Source organism: Tamandua tetradactyla, chromosome 15 (genome assembly GCF_023851605.1).
Source record: "Tamandua tetradactyla isolate mTamTet1 chromosome 15, mTamTet1.pri, whole genome shotgun sequence".
NCBI lineage: Eukaryota > Metazoa > Chordata > Mammalia > Pilosa > Myrmecophagidae > Tamandua > Tamandua tetradactyla.
Window position 1 is genome coordinate 82,050,661 of NC_135341.1, and position 16,086 is coordinate 82,066,746.

The following is a 16,086-nucleotide window of genomic DNA, read 5'->3' on the forward strand; positions in this document are numbered from 1 at the left end:
CCAGGAGGCAGTTCCCGGAATCCGCGCCGCCGCGCGGGTCTCGGAGATGCTTCCCCAGCCGCGGGCAGCCCCGACGCCGTCCGTGGAGGTGGGGACCCAGCCGTCCAGCCCCACCCCACCGCTGCCGAACTCGGCGCCAGCAGCTCCTGGCCTGGGGTCGCTGGTTTGTCCGCTCCCTTGACACCCCCACCCAGAGGAGGGGTGGAGCCGTTCCCCAGTCCCCTGTGGCGAGCTATTTTTAAGCCTGGGGAGGAGGGGAGCATGCCACGTTTAATCCGTTAGGACGATCCCGGAGCTAAGTTAATGGCTGCCTGCGCTTGCTGAGAAGCTCGTCTCCATGGAGCTCCGGGAGGCAGGGCGTGCTCAGGTCTCCCCCCACGCACTAGCCCCAAGTACAGCGTCTGGCCGCTGAAATCTGGGGCAGCTGCAGCCTCCCAGGCCGACGGCCCAGTCCACCCCACCTGCCCTAGACTAGAGGGACCTTCCTGATTTCTGAGCAGGACCCACACTAGGAGAATCTTCTGGGGACACAGCACCCGGCTCCCCCGTGCCTGGCTTTCCCTAGAGATCTAGGCTGGGAAACCCAGCACCCAAAAAACTCTTCTTCTGTCCTAACTCCTTCCCATAGCCAAGCATTCTAATTGCACTTTGCTAAGACTGAAACTTCTGGGAATTCATTCTTCACTTTTTAAAAAACTTCCCCTCTGTCACCCCAGGCCCAATCCACAAAGTGGGAGGGCCAGGGGTCAGGACCAAGTCAGGATGTCTGTGAGCTGTCTCCTCTGATGGGGAGAATATTGTTCCTCCCATCTTCCTTTGATAAGGGCACCCTGTTCACTCCAGGCGTTCCTGCCCTCCTCCCGCCTCCACCGAGGAAGAGTTGAGCAGGCTTTGGAGTCAAAGACTTACATTTATATCCCACCTCTACCAGCAAATTGTTGTATGACCTTGGGACAGTCACTTAGCCACTCTGATCCTCAGTTTTCTTATCTGTAAAAATGGTAAGTAAGTAAATAAATAAGTAAATAAATAAACTCTACGTAGCAGGGTTGTTATGAGAATCAAATTAGCCAAAGTATGTCTAGGCCAAGCCTAGGGCCTGGAAGCTAGTAGAGAACTCCTCTGAGTTTGGTCAAGTCTGAAATTCGTGGGTGCTTGAGACAGTTTCTTCTCAGCTCTCTCCCCACTGTGTCTCTGAAGTCTGCACAAGGTAGATCTGGGAGTATCTGTGTGTGTGTGTGTGTGTGTGTGTGTGTGTGTGTGTCATTTCCACCAGCTTCAATTTCCTCATCTGTAAATACCTTCTTTGCAAGGCTACTTTAAGAAAATAGACTTGTTACGCATGCAGGTCCACCTTGACAGTAATGCCAAAAGCCAAAGCCTTCACCTTCAGCTGACCAAGACCTCAATACTTGGAACCCTTCACATCCTTTCCTTACTGGGCCAGTCAGTGATCCGATCTGTAATACAATGAAGAGTTATTGAGTGCCAACCATGCACAAGGTCTGTTCCAGGGATATTAAGACCTCAGAGAGAACAAGATCATTTAGACAGCAATGGGAAGGAAGGATTCGAGAGAAGCAATCATTCTTCGCTGCACACCTCAGCGCAGGTGAGATTTGGCAGCTACCAGGAGAACAATCCATGACCCTGAATAAGCCCAAGGGAGACCAGCTCTAGCTATTTTTAAAAGCTGGGTCATAAGTATTGGGTGGGAGGGCAGGAAGGAGGGTTCTCAGCACCTGCAGTTCCCACCTTGTCCTGTAGCACCTCACCACTGCCCCCCTTCAGTCCAGCGCCAGACATCCGCCCTCTTAACCCAGCTTGTACAAGTCACAGCTGGTTTCCTTTCTACTCCTGGGGATGTGTCAGGAAACTGTGACTGATCAGGAGGCAGACTGAGCACAATAGGGGTGCCCACTGCTGCCCAATGCTGCCATCACACCTCAGAAGCCCGCCTGATATCCCGGTTTCCTGAAATCCAGTGCCTGCATCTGAGGTGTATGGGACAGGTTCTTCCAACTCTGAGACTCTAGCCACAAGTGATCCCTGAGGTGATTTTAAGTCAAAGGCGCACTGTCAGATGTTCACAGTGTTGATGTATAGATAGACAGGCATTCAGTCGTTCAGGAGACTTTACATTAAGACTTTCTAGTGTGTGGTTTTGGAGCTGTATGTACCCCAGATAAGCACGGTCTTTAACTGAGTCCATTCCTGTACAACGCTGTGATCCCATTGTATGCGGGACCTTTTGATGAGGCTACTTCAGTTAAGGTGTGGCCCACCTCAGTCAGGATGGGTCTTCATCCTATTACCAGTCCTTTATAAGTGGAATGAAAATCACACAAGGACAGCCTCAGGAAGTAAGAAGCTGAAGTTCAACAGACCCCGGAAGAGAAGGGGGACGCCAAGAGAAGCCACCATGTGCCCATGTGACAGAAGCCAAGGACCAAGGCTCACTGGCAGCCAGCCCCAGAGCGCCCGTCTTCAGGAAAGAAGCATTACCTTGATGATGCCCTGATTTGGACTTTTCCTGGCCTCAAAACTGTGAATCAGTAAATTCTTGTAATTTAGGCCAATCCATTGCGTTTGTGTTTGCTTGAGCAGCCAAGAAAACTAAAACCTCTAAGTTCTCTTGAAAAATCTACAAATCGGGAACAAAATTGGCTGGCGCAGAGAAGGAACTTCTTTCTTAGGTAGAAACTATAGGCAATTACTTGAAAAGATCACTTCGAAGGAAGTCTGTGCACTTGCAGAAGAGACCTCCTTTCTCAGGGAAAAAGGTCTCTTCTGCAATATGAAAATGCACAGCCAGGATAAATGTAACCATGACCCACTCTCTGAGTCCAGAAACAAACCTAAGGCTGTCAGGGTTACACTCTCTCATCCCTCAGTGGCTCCTAGAGAGAGGGGCAGGATCTGGAATGAATTGCTGCGGGGGCCTCCTGCCAGGGGCTGTTGCCTTTTTTGTGCCCAGTTTGGGTCTGTGCTCACTGGCAGTTTGGTGAAGTCTATGACCCCTTCTCAGAATGTTTTTAAATGATGGCAGAGGACATCAATATATTGAAAATATGGCTATTAAAACACTAGAAAAGAAATTTGTGATGTAGTAATATTTTTGCTGCTTTGTTAATGCATTAAATAGCAAGATCTAGCATCTGACTTAAATGTGAGTGTAAAAAATATTTCAAGATATCTGCAACAAACTTAATGTGCATAAAACACCTGTGATTTTTCATAATGACGAAGTCACAGGGACTACTAATACTACCGTGGTTTGTGGTCTACATCAAAATTGAGGAAAATGATCAATTTAAATGAACTGTTAGTAAAAACAAAGATGTACGTTCACAGACTCCAGAAATCTATTTGCAGACCCCCAAGTGAAGAATCTCGGCCCCAGTGTCACCAAGGACAGCACCTTCACTTTGCTCCTTAGCTTAGGGAGCGCACCTGAGACCTCTGGGACTTGGCAATGTCCATGGGCTGGGCAGTTGACTCTGGATCCTTTGAAGGGGGAAAGGGTCCAAGCACCCCACCCCCGCCACCTTCTGGAAGGGCATGGAAGCATAACATGACACCCACAAAATATGGCCAAAAAATGAGAGATTGGATTGCATAAAAATTTTAAATTTGTATATGGTGAAAATGTAATAAATGAGGCCAAAAGACAAAGGACAGATTGAAAAAGATAGCAACATAGTAATAAAGTCTCTGTGTCCTTAATATATAAAGAATGCCTACAAATCAATAATAGAAAAATAACCCAATAGAAAAATGGGCAAAGGATGAGACAATTCACAGAATAAGGGAATATATATTGCCAATTAAATATGTGAAACACTCAATCTTAGCAAAATACAAATGAAAAGTAGATATGTTTTTAAACTATCATACTGGAAAAAGCTAAATCGATTTTTAATAATGCTGAGGGATGGGAAAATGGGCAATTTCAGAAGGCTTTTTGAAATACAATTTATTGGTGCATACCAAAATTTTAAATCATCAAATATGTGAGAAACAGGATTTTTTGCCATAATATCATGTGTACTATTAAACTTAGAATCAACCTAAATATCCACTAATAGCGCAGATAATGAGATAGCTTACCGTGAAACCCTGTGCAGCCATTATAAAGAATGAAGACTAAGTGTGCTAATGAAAAAAAGCACACATATTGTTAAAATGAAGAGCAAGCTGCATAATAAAATGTATCATATAATTCCATTTTTGTTATATTTTTAAGCTATACATATGCAGGGGAGATAGTCATGTCCTTTTTCACGTGAGAGAAATAAGTTCATTTTATAAGCCACTATTCTTTGGGACCTTCCTATTATAGGCAGAATCCTAACTTATCCTGTGGGTAAGCCCCCACCTCCTCGAGAAAAATGGAGATCAGATGGCAGTGTGGCACTCCAGAAAGTATCCAGGTCTCTGCTACAGCAGCAGCCACACAGCAGCACCTCTACCGGTGGGCTGCACCCAGCCCCGCAGTGACCGTCCCCTCCGCGGAGCCTTGCACCAGGTCCCTGTAAGTCCCGGGACAGTGCTTGCGGTAGAGTTTTTCCACCAGGGTGTTGCTCCCCTTGATCACCATCCTCCCCTCCTGGTTCATGTAATTCCACAAATGCAGCGCGTAGGAGTTGTTGAAGCTGGGGTCTGTGTCCCAGACCTCATAGTAGCGCCTCCAGTGTGGGTAGGAGATGGGGTAGAATCTCTGCGGGTGCAGGAAGGTCAAGTTCAGACACCTGAGGTCGCTCACCGCCCGGAAGTCTCCGAGTCTGCACCACACCCTCAGCATCCTGGTCATCAAATTGGGGCCCTGGTTGCCCCAGATATCTGAGTTGTAGTGTTCCACGAAGTTTTCCATGCACGCCCACAGGAAAGGGTGGCGGGGGAGGAACCCAAACACACCATTGCTGGAGTACCGAGAGGCCTGGGCCGCCAGAAAATTCTTCTCGGGGATGGGCTTGATGGAGATGACGTCAGTGTCCATGTAGACACCGCCGTATTTCCAGATGACGGCCAGGCGGGTCGCGTCCGAGCTCACGTGCAGCCAGTTTCTCTGGGCAGTGCTGTTGATCTGCAGAGCCGGGTACAAATCAGCCCGGGAGGCGGGGGCGGGGGGGGCGGGGGGGACGTGGGGGAGGAGCTGGGGGCGGAGGCTCGGCATGAGGGATGGGCGAGGAGGCGGGGAAGGGGCCCCCAAAACCCATTTGCCAAAAGCCCTATTTTCCAAATTTACCAAACTTACCTCTGCCCCCAAAGTCGACTGGAAATGAAAAGTTTACAGCAATCAGTATTGAAGGGAAGAGGTAAGCAGCTTTTGAAGATCTCGTGAAATTATTTAAAAAAATAACAAAGGCAAGAAATTAGAGCAAGGGAAAGGTAATGAAGACACCTAAAAGAAAGAAAGATTTCCTGATGAATGGTGTGTGTCGCTCTTCAGCATGGGTGTACAGTAACAAAACTGTGTAAACACATACATGGTGAAGGAAGAATGAAAAACACAAAGTCCTAAAAATGCTAAAAGGTGATCAAGAAAAAAGTCAACTAGGACACTATAGAGGCAATCTTATAAACTAAGATCAATATGTAGGTCATTTGAGAAACAGGTAAAGAATCTTAAATGCTGGCATGCGTGCCGTACTTTGTTTATTAATTCTTTTCATAGTATCTGTCCAGGGCCTGCTTACTCTGTGCCAAGCTCCACCTGTAACTGCAGCTCAGAAGCTGGGTGAGAGGTCCTGGCAGGCAGGGGGCGGAGTGCCGTGTCGCACAGAGTGGCAAAGCCCACCTGAGCAGAGGCGGAAATGAAGTCGGGGCGGGCGAGCCCTGAGATGTTGGGGGAAGAGGGCTCGGGGCAGCGAGAGTACCAAGTACAGGGGCTCTGAGACCTGGGTGCACTTGGCTTGCGCGGGAACAGGAGCGCAAAGGCGTGGCTGCAGCAGGGCAGTGCAGGGAGAGGGACAGAAGATAAGGTCGGAGAGATGTGGGCGTGGGGGGTTCAGATCACGTGGGGGGGGGCAAGGACTTTGAAATTGACTGGAAGGCTTGGAAGAAAGGAGCGATGGGATCCGAATTCATCCCCAAAGGGTCACTCCCGAATGCTGTATGGAAAACAAGACTGCGGGGTGGGGAGGTTGGAAAGGGCAGGAGTGGAGAGGCAGTCAGGAGGCAGTTGAAATAATCTAGGCAAGAGGTGATCACGGTGGTTTGGACCAGGTTGGTTACCGTGGAGGGGAGAGAAGTGGTTAGATTCTGGGAATAGGGTGAAGATAGGGCTGACCGGGATTGTTGATGGATTGGACGATGGTGGGAGAGAGAGTGGTCAAAGGCGGCTGCAAATGCTAAAATGTGAACAAAATAGAAAATGACGTTTAAAAGAATAGAAGTAAATCACTGCAAATGGCAGTGTGCCTATGTGAAATACTAAACTTACGAGTCAAGAAAATAAAATATATTTTGCTGAATTTAACTCTATTAATTAAAAGATTAAACAACCTCCCTTGGCTTTTGACAAAATAAACATTTCTTCAAAATTTTGCTTCAAACCAAATAAAAGCAGGCCAACTAAGACTTTGCAGAAATCATCATAGTTGTTCAAAATTATCACATTCTAGCAATTGCTGTAACCCTCCTAAGTAATAACAGGTAATACTGGTCACCTATAATTATTCCAATCTCTTTATAAACTACATAAGTCCTCAGAGATAAGTACTATTATTATTCTTACTTTTCAAGTGAAAACCCAGAACCAGGAAGCTCAGTAATTTGTCCAAGGTAAGAGAGACATAGACCTTCTTTGAACCCTGGTAGTCTCAGTCCAGCTATCTACTCGGTGAAAGAAACAGGATTTTTCATAAAATAAGTAAACTTGATTATATGGTAAACTGGTGATTATCGACCCAGAGCCATTGGGTAATTGAGTATGAAAAGCTGCACAAAACCTAAAGAGGAGAAAGTGTGTCTTGACTTGGGCAGTAGACTAACGCAAGAGCCCCACAAGGGATGAGGATGGGGAAAGAAAGGGGCTTGGGGTCCTGTCTGCTCAGAGAATAGTTGCCCTATCACTACATTACCCAATCCTTGGGCATCTTCAAGGGTTACCCTAGCCCAGGAGTCACTGGCAGGTGATACATGTTTGGTCCCCCCAACCATGGCCCCCAGCTGTGTTGCTTAACTGGAGGTGGGGCATGCCATAGCACATCGTCCCAGGGGTTGTGATCGCTGCAGGTGCACAGCTAGGTGTAATACCATGCAAGCTCAGATGGGGGGGGGGGACACTTAAGGGTTCTGCATCCCAGGGTCCATTGGGATGCACCTAAAACCCAGCAATCGAAATCCAGTCCAGAGTAACCCAAACTGTACTCCATGAAACATCAGCTCCAAGGGAATACAGGGGTGTTACCCTGAAAGAGCATTCCATTCTCAAATAGACTCGGGAAATGCTGATTGAGACTAAGTTAAAGTCTTTTTAGATCAAGACTACACAGAGCCTTTCACATTTTCATGTGCGTGATTATGTCTGTGAGAGAAGGTAGTATGCAGAATCTCCAGAAATAATTTGATTAGAGATTTCTTTTTCTGAGGAGCAAAGCACCATTTAGGTAATATTGGTCTAGACCCACGACCACGTGCTGCCTATCTGTGTGCAGTGCGGAGGCCCACTGCAGAGTTCGCAGGCTCACCCTGGGACCCTTGGGGATGAGGCAGGCGGCCCCTCCATCCGCCCCCACTTCCATGCCCAGCGCCCGCCTCCCTGCCTGGGGACCTGCTTTGCTGCGTCCCCAGGCCCCGCTGGTTCCACTACATTTCGGGGTCCCTGGGGTTGTCAGTTGCTGGGGAACTTTCCGTGGAATCTCAATCCGGTGACTCGCTTTGCCACCTCCCAGTTTAAGACTTCATGCTCTCCGGGGTCTCCCAGAGGAGAAAGGGTCATGCTAGGATCTGGTGAGTCACTGGGGGCAGTGAGCCTTCCGCCCTTCCTCACGGATGTCCTGCTCAGTAGGGAAAGTCTCTCCAGCTGGCAGCCCCGGCACAAAGCTTGCCCAGCACCCAGGACAGCCCACCGTGTGCCAGCACAGATAAGGCGGGTGGTGCAGACGTTCTCCCTCTTTCTGGGTAAAGACTGGGGCAGGCCCAACATTGGCCACCCAAAGATCTTGGGTCCTGATCCCTGGAACCTGTAAATGTTTCCTTACATGAGAAAAGGGTCTTGGCTGGTGTGATTGAAGTAAAGATCTTGAGATGGGGCAACATGTTGACTCCTCTGGGTGGGCCCTAAATGCCACCTCAAGGGTCCTGGTAAGCTAGAGGCAGAAGGAGGTTTCGCACACAGAGGGAAGAGGACATGGGGACTGAGGAAGATACTGGAGTGAGGGTGGTGGCAGCCGCGCCAGCCCCCGGACGCTGCAAAAGGCAAGGAATTCTCTCCGGGAAAGTCAGCCCCTGCGTGTCAGCCCCGTGAAGCTGGCCCTGGGCTTCTGGACTTCAAAACTGTGAGAAACTAGATTTCTATTGTTTTAAGTCCCCAACTCTGTGGTAATTTGTTGTGGCAGCTCTAGGAATCTAATACAACTTCCTCCATTATAATACTCACTAACTGACCTTTTACAGAGAAAAAGTTTGCCACCGTTGCTATAACCTATAATTAGATTTTAGGTAAAATTTTATGTGATACCCAAATAGAGCTATTTTGGTGACAGATTTTAAATTGTTTTTTATTCTTTGAAGTAATTTTATTTATAAAATCAACAGTCTCACCACTAAATTCATATCCAGTCTAGTAAAACAGCTACTGTTTTTGTGAATTTGCAAATTTCCTTCAATCTTTTTTTTCCATATAGATGTGCAAGGGTTTTTGCATAGCTGAAATCATAATAGCTATTATAATTACATCATAACTTAAGGTTTTTCTGCTTCCATATTTTGTTGTAGTCTTCATGTCATATATAAAACCTGCATAATGGAATAATTGCATAGTTGGACTATAATTTTCCCGATTGGGAGCCCTCTGTGAGAGATACTTAATTGAAATATTTTTTTCCTTTTTATGTAATGCTTCTAGGATGAAGATTACAAAATTCCAAAGAACTCCAGGAGTTTCTTTATCATATCTTAATACAAGCCCAATCTCATATCCAGAACTTCACCTGACACCTCATGAATTTTCTATATACATTATTTTCAAGTTAAATATTTCCTGGTTTCTCTGTTGGATGGAAAAAAACTTTAACATGGATAGAGTTAAAACTGTCAGTGACAAATCAGGACCTGATTTGGAAAAGATGTAAGAACTCATTCAGTTAAGAACAGCCTCAAATATAACTGAGATGGTTTATAATTGGTTTACTTTCAACAAAAATGAAAACTGAGTTATTAGAAGATAGATTATTAAAAAATTATTTGGGGGGGCGGGCCACGGTGGCTCAGTGGTATAGTTCTTGTCTGCCATCCCAGAGACCCAGGTTCGATTCCTAGTGCCTGCCCATGCAAAAAATATATATTTTGGATGACAGATTGTTATGTGATTTCTGGTCTATAATTCAGAAGGGGCTCAAATAATTGAGAAAGTTTATTATAACCAAACTTCTTTCATTCTCATCAACTTATTTACATGACCAAGGTAATATTTTTCCACCAATACGTAGACTGATAAAATCACAGGCTCATCCATCTCACTGAGAGACATTTCCAATACATTTTTTTATTATTCATGCTTTAATAATTATTTATCATAATTTATAACATATTTATGTCATTTTTATATACTCTGTAATAATAATTGTAATGAAAATTCAATCCAGAAGGAATTTAGCATCTACAATCTGATGGCCATAGTAAATAGCTTTTTTTTTTAATTTCAATGTATATGCATATTTTTTGTTGCAGAAGAGAACATCAATAAAATCAATAAAGACTTTCAAGGATAAAAATATATGGCCTCAGAATAAAATTCTGTGGGGAAAAATGCAATGGATTTTAGAAGTTCAAGAGGAAAAAAGAAAAGATAAAATTCCATCTTTAAAGAAAAAATAAAGTAACCTAGATCCTAAAAGAAGGAAGCCTGGAAATGAAAGACAGAAGGCCAAGCAAAAATAAGCATAACTTAATCCCCTCTTGTTCATTTGAATCAGAACCCAACGGGGCAGAAAGAGGACAAGGCAAGAGTCGAGGTCTCTGCCTTCTAGTGCCTTCTCTGACACTGAGTCCCTTACACTTATATCTCCATCTATCAAATGAATAAAATGAGTAGGTTGGACTCGCTGTCTGTGGTCAGTCCCACCACTGACACTGGAGGAGTCCCTCGGCACTTACTTGGGCATACCACTCAAACAACGGTGTGTCTTCCAACAGCCTTTTCATATCCAGAGGGAAGAGGAAGACATTGTCCATTGCTGAGAGGAGAGAGAAGGCGGGGTAAGTAGAGTTCGTGGAGAGCTGTGTGGAATTGTTGAGCCCCTTCATGAAGAACACCACAGGCTGCCCAGGATAAATCCTGGCAGCAGACTCCACAGCACAGGAGACCAGCGGGGGAGGCTCGATTCTCTCCGAGGTCTCCAGGAACACGATGCCGCGACGGTGGCTCAGGAGGCTTTCTGGCCCCTGCTGGGACTTGAAGGGAGGCAGGCAGGAGGAGAGGCAGCTGGACTTCAGGGTCAGCTGGTAGAGGAAGCCGCAGACAAGCAGCAGGAAAACCGACAGGGAGAGCTGGAGCTCCTTCAGCATGTCCACTTTTCTCACCCAGTCTGCTCCTCTAAATCACTGCAGTTAATTGATAAATAATGCTCACAAAACCTGATAAAGGTCGCACACAGGAAAATGATACACTAATGTCATATGTGTCGGTTTGAAACAGTTGTGCACCCAGAAAAGCCATGTTCTTTAACCCTGATTCAATATTGCTGGGTGGGACCTTTTTGATTAAGTTGTTTCCATGGAGATGTGACCCACCCAGTTGTGGGTGGGACCTTTTGATTAGGAGGTTTCCATGGAGACATGTCTCCACCCATTCAAGGTGGGTCACTCACTGGGGTCGTTTAAGAAGGAATCATTTTGGAAAAAGCTTCAGAGCCAACATGAGGCCCAGACGTTTGGAGATGCAGAAAGAAAACACCCCTGGGGAAGCTGTCTGAAACAAATAACCAAAGCACCAGCAGAAGCCACTCGTGTGCCTTTGCAGACTGGCCTTCCTTGAGTCAAGGTATTTTTCTCTGGGTGCCTTAGTTCAGACATTTTTATGGCTTTAGAACTGTAAACTTGTAAATTGATCATTTGCCTTTAAAAAAACAGTCGATTTCTGGTATATTGTTTTTCCGGCAGCATTAATAAACTAAAACATTGGAAATGAAAAAAATCCTAAATAAAATATGATCTAATTAAAAGGAAAAATGCATCATAGTCAATTAGAATTATTTCTCTAAATAATTGAATTCCAAGGAATTCAATTGAATATTCAAATAATTGAAATAAATTGAATAATTTGAATTGTTGAAAAGTCAAATCATTGAATTCCAAGGAATTCAAGAAAGATTGGACATAAGAAAATAGTTAATTGATTAATAAGATAACTATTAATGTGATGCATTATATTAGCAGACAAAATTTGATCACTTTTGGGTCCAGAGATACCAAAAAGTGATCAAATTTGACACCCGATCATAAGTTTTTAAAAGTACAAGGAAAGTGTCTTAAGCTGATAAAATGATGCCGCCAGAACATATAGCAATCATCATACCTGATATGAAGCATTTGACCTTCCCTGTTAAAGTCAGGGATCTGACATGGATGCCCACTATTACCATTACTATTCAATATTGTTCTGATGATTCTAACCAACGCAGTGAAACCAGAGAAAGGAACTTCCACTATGAATTTTAGAAAGGACAAGGAAAAATATCCCTAGTTGCAGAAAATATCATTGCCTAGTTAGTGAATTCAAAATAGGATACCGAAAAATGAATAAAAGTAAGGAAAAAAGTAACCAAGGAGACGAAAGAGAGCAAGGACATACCAGAATCAACAGCTTTTCTATTCATCACCAATAACCAATGAGAGTGTATCACAGGCAATAAAAACTTATATCACAATAGCAGCTAATGCTTGGGAACAAACTAAATAAGATAAATAATCTTCCCCTAAATTACTACAAAATAATTGTGAATACTTGTACAGCACTATGTGTCAAGCACAGCGATAAGCATTTTCATCAATGTAACCCATTCAACCCTAACCGTATGAGATAGGTACTATTATCATCCCATTTTACAGATGAAATAACTGAGGCACAGAGATGTCAAGCCACTTACCCAAGGTCTCAGCTACCAAATGGTGAGGTCAATACTCAAAACCAGTCTGGCTCCAGTCTGTGCTTCTAATTTTTACCAATTCCTGACTCTATCATTGCAATGCAAGCCCAATCAAAATTTCATTAGAATTTTATGAAATTTGATAAGTTGTTTCTAAAAGTCATCTCAAAAAGAAAACAGGCAAGAAAAGAATAGAAAATATTGAAGGGATGATAAGAATAAAAAGCAATGGGAATGGCGAGGTGGGAGATGACTCCCAGGGATGAATCCAGACCTGGAACTGTGAGATCAACAATTCTATCCTGACCAAAAGAGGAAAAAGAAGTGTAACTAATAAAGTATCAGTGGCAGAGAAGTTCAAATTAGGAGTTGAGGGGCTACTCTGGAGGTTGCTCTTACACAAGCTTCAGGTAGACCTTGCTACCTGTCATAACCTGCCAAACCCAACCAGGACCATTCCAGCCAATCCTAAAGAACATTAGGGCAATATGTAAGAGTTCACAAAGGGTCTATGCACTTGAATAACTTTCCAGAAACCTACAACTTCCAGATGGGTCCCTGGTCCAGATAAGTCCTAAAACCTAGAGGGACCAGCCTCTCCAGAACATCAGATAGTTTCATCTCCCTGCCCCATATTAGTGACAGACCCTTCCAATATGAAAAAAATTAGAATGGCCATAGCACAAATACTCCTAAAGAGAGGGATGGAAAGATCAAAGGTGATGGTGGAGTTATACAGTGAAGATAGGACTTAACAAATGAATATGAATGCTGAATCATGAAAATGCTATCTCTTTTAGTCTCCAGTCTTAGAGCAGCTAGAAGTAAAAATCTAAAATTGTGGCATTGTAACCCACGTTAAACCCTGAAATATGTTCTACAACTAATTGTGGTACTGTGCTTTGAAATTTATTGCTTTTTTGTATATATGCTATTTTTCACCAAAAAAAAAAAGAAGGAAAAAAGTTGATTAGGATGATAAACAAAATATTTAAGCCTACTAGCCTACTATATTCTGGAGCACATTGCTGAGTAAAAAATGTAGCTTGCAGAGCAATATGAATCCATTTATGTTTTTAAACCACATGATTGTATATACATACAATTGTAAAAACTTTGAGAAAGATCTGGAAGGACACACCCCAGACTTGTATCAGTAATTACCACTGGATAGGGAAGTTAGATTTGAGGCAGCAAAAGGATGAGATGGTCTTTAATTTTTCCTGTACTTGCTCTTTTATTGGTTACAAAAATGTGCTTGTGTACTACTTGAATAACCATAGTTGAATACACACTTTAAAATTTTGAAATACCAGTTAGGCTAATTTATCATATACCAAGCCATTTCCAGGCTCCGTAGAACATGCGGTAATCAGTGACCAGTTTGGAAACTGCTGACCCAGAGTCAGGATGAAGCAGACAGCAGGCCTGGCCAGTGAGTGCTTCCACTTTTCAGTCCACTGTTTTCAACTGACATGCACAGGAAAAACTGCAAAAATCCCAGAGGAGCATCTGATGCAACAACCTCCCTTTTTTAAAGCGAGAAAACTGAGGTGCTCTGAGTAAGAGACTCCAGCAATTCTGATTCCTGGTCCTACCAGCACACAACCTGCTCCTCGAAACCGAAGAAAATGGTGATTCCGGGCAAACTGGAGAAGGAGCTGCAGGGACATAGGTACACTTGGACTTGTTGTAATGAACTACAGCATTTCCTGTGCACCAATAAAGTCGAGAATAATACTTTACACCAAAAAGATGCTCCTTTTGGAAGATCCTCTACTGTTCTAGTTTCCTAGCTGCTGGTATGCAATATACCAGAAACGGAATGGCTTTTAAAGGGGGGAATTTAATGAGTTGCTAGTTTACAGTTCTAAGGCCGAGAAAATGCCCCAATTAAAACAAGTCTATAGAAATGTCCAATCAAAGGCATCCAGGGAAAGATACCTTGGTTCAAGAAGGCCGATGAAGTTCAGGGTTTCTCTCTCAAGTGAGAAGACACATGGCGAACACAGTCAGGGCTCCTCTCTCACCTAGAAGGGCACATGGCGAACACAGCGTCACCTGCTAGCTTCCTCTCCTGGCTTCCAGTTTCATGAAGCTCCCTGGGAGGCGTTTTCCTTCTTCATCCCCAAAGGTTGCTGGCTCGTGGACTCTCTGCATCTCATGGCTACATCGTTCTGCTCTCTCTGAATCTCTCATTCTCCAAAATATTTCCTCTTTCATAGGTCCAATAAACCAATCAAGACCCACCCAAATGGGTGGAGACATGTCGTCCCCTAATCCAGTTTAACAACCATTCTTGACTAAATCACATCATCCAGGGAGATGATCCGATCACAGTTTCAAACATAAATATTGAACAGAGACCATTCTACCTTTATGAAATGGGATTTTGGTTAAAACATGGATTTTCTAGGGGGCATATTTCCTTTCAAACCAGCACATCTACCTTCCAAGCTCTAGGATTCCGGGACTTCTCATTTCCTCTCCCTTACTCATTTTGTCTTAATTGCCTTTCAAATGTTACCTTGGAAACACCTTTTTTTCAACCTTGGAAAAGAATTTCTGGTCTCCTTCCACTCCTAGCTCCTCTTTTGCCAGACAACTGTGAAGGGTGTGGAGATGACACTGTGGAGCTAGGGAAACAGGGGTGTTTCTAGTGTGTCCATCGGTCCCCAGGCACCCAACCTCAGCCTCTTCCCAGAGAGGAAATCCTGATGGTCCCAACAGAGCAAAGTGGACTGAAAGTTCTCAAAGATCAACCCCAAGCAAAAGAGCTACTAACAAAGAAGTTTGTAAAGGAGAAGGGTCTTCAAAGAAGTCATACTTTCAGCCTCAAAATAGAGTTGTGATGTGGATTCAAATCAACCTGAGTTACATCTATAAAGAATCTGAAGTAATAATGAAGTCATTTCCATTCTACACAGTTGGCAACATTAAAACAATGTCTTCTTTTATTAAACCATTTATTAAATCAAATTATATAAAAACACAGTCAAACCACGTATTTCTAACATTTTCAGCTTTAAATCCCTCTCTATCGAAAAAGGTTTTAAAACAATATTGGCACCCTTTATTACCTGCTAACTATGTTCCGGGACCTGCAGAGGCACTTACCAAGCCTAGCGCATAAATCCTCTACAAAATATACACACATCTCCTTTGTTAGAGATGAGCAAACTGAAAGTTAGAGAGTTGGATAACTTGCCAAGATCACACAGTTAGCAAGTAGCAGAGTCGTGACTCAAATTGTCTGTACCTGCCTTTGTTCAAAGCCAAGGCTCTGAACCGTTACCTCTAATGCCTCCCACCAGCTCTGGTTCTAGCTCATTCCAGAGAGCAGAGGTCTCAGTTCTTGAGTGGTCTTTTTTCACATTTCACATAACTCTTAATGAAAAAAACAAAAAACACAATGAATCAGAGCTTACCTTCTATACCAGGAACGTGCAGTCAGCCAGAGCTAGAGGTCTCAGAAATGAAGACAAGTTTTTCCTGCTGTACTCTCTGATAAATTGCCACCTAATCTTCCTTTCAACAAAACTGCGGGAAGTAAATCATTGGCAGAAGATTAAACTTATACGCAAGAAGTTCTCAGGATGCTCCGCCCTTTCATTCCCCCAAACACAGAGACCTGAGGACAATAGGAGGTTCACAGGGTTTTTCAGATGACCCTCACACTAATTCTGCCTGTTCATAGATCTATCAGGAGGGGTATAAGGTTTAGGATCATTTCACCTGGAGAAAAGTGGATCACAGCATAACCTTGGAGCCA

The 16,086-nt window shown here is 44.0% G+C and overlaps 1 protein-coding gene across 1 annotated transcript; it reads right to left on the bottom strand.

Moving 5' to 3' along the window:
- Positions 1 to 60: 60 nt before the first annotated feature.
- Positions 61 to 15,855, bottom strand: A4GNT (alpha-1,4-N-acetylglucosaminyltransferase). The gene is made up of 3 exons (XM_077130223.1): positions 15,743 to 15,855; positions 10,324 to 10,770; positions 61 to 5,086 (listed from the first exon to the last, which is right to left on the bottom strand). Exons 2-3 carry the CDS (start codon positions 10,732 to 10,734, stop codon positions 4,469 to 4,471), a joined length of 1,029 nt encoding a protein of 342 aa, XP_076986338.1. The 5' UTR covers positions 10,735 to 10,770; positions 15,743 to 15,855; the 3' UTR covers positions 61 to 4,468.
- Positions 15,856 to 16,086: the final 231 nt, after the last annotated feature.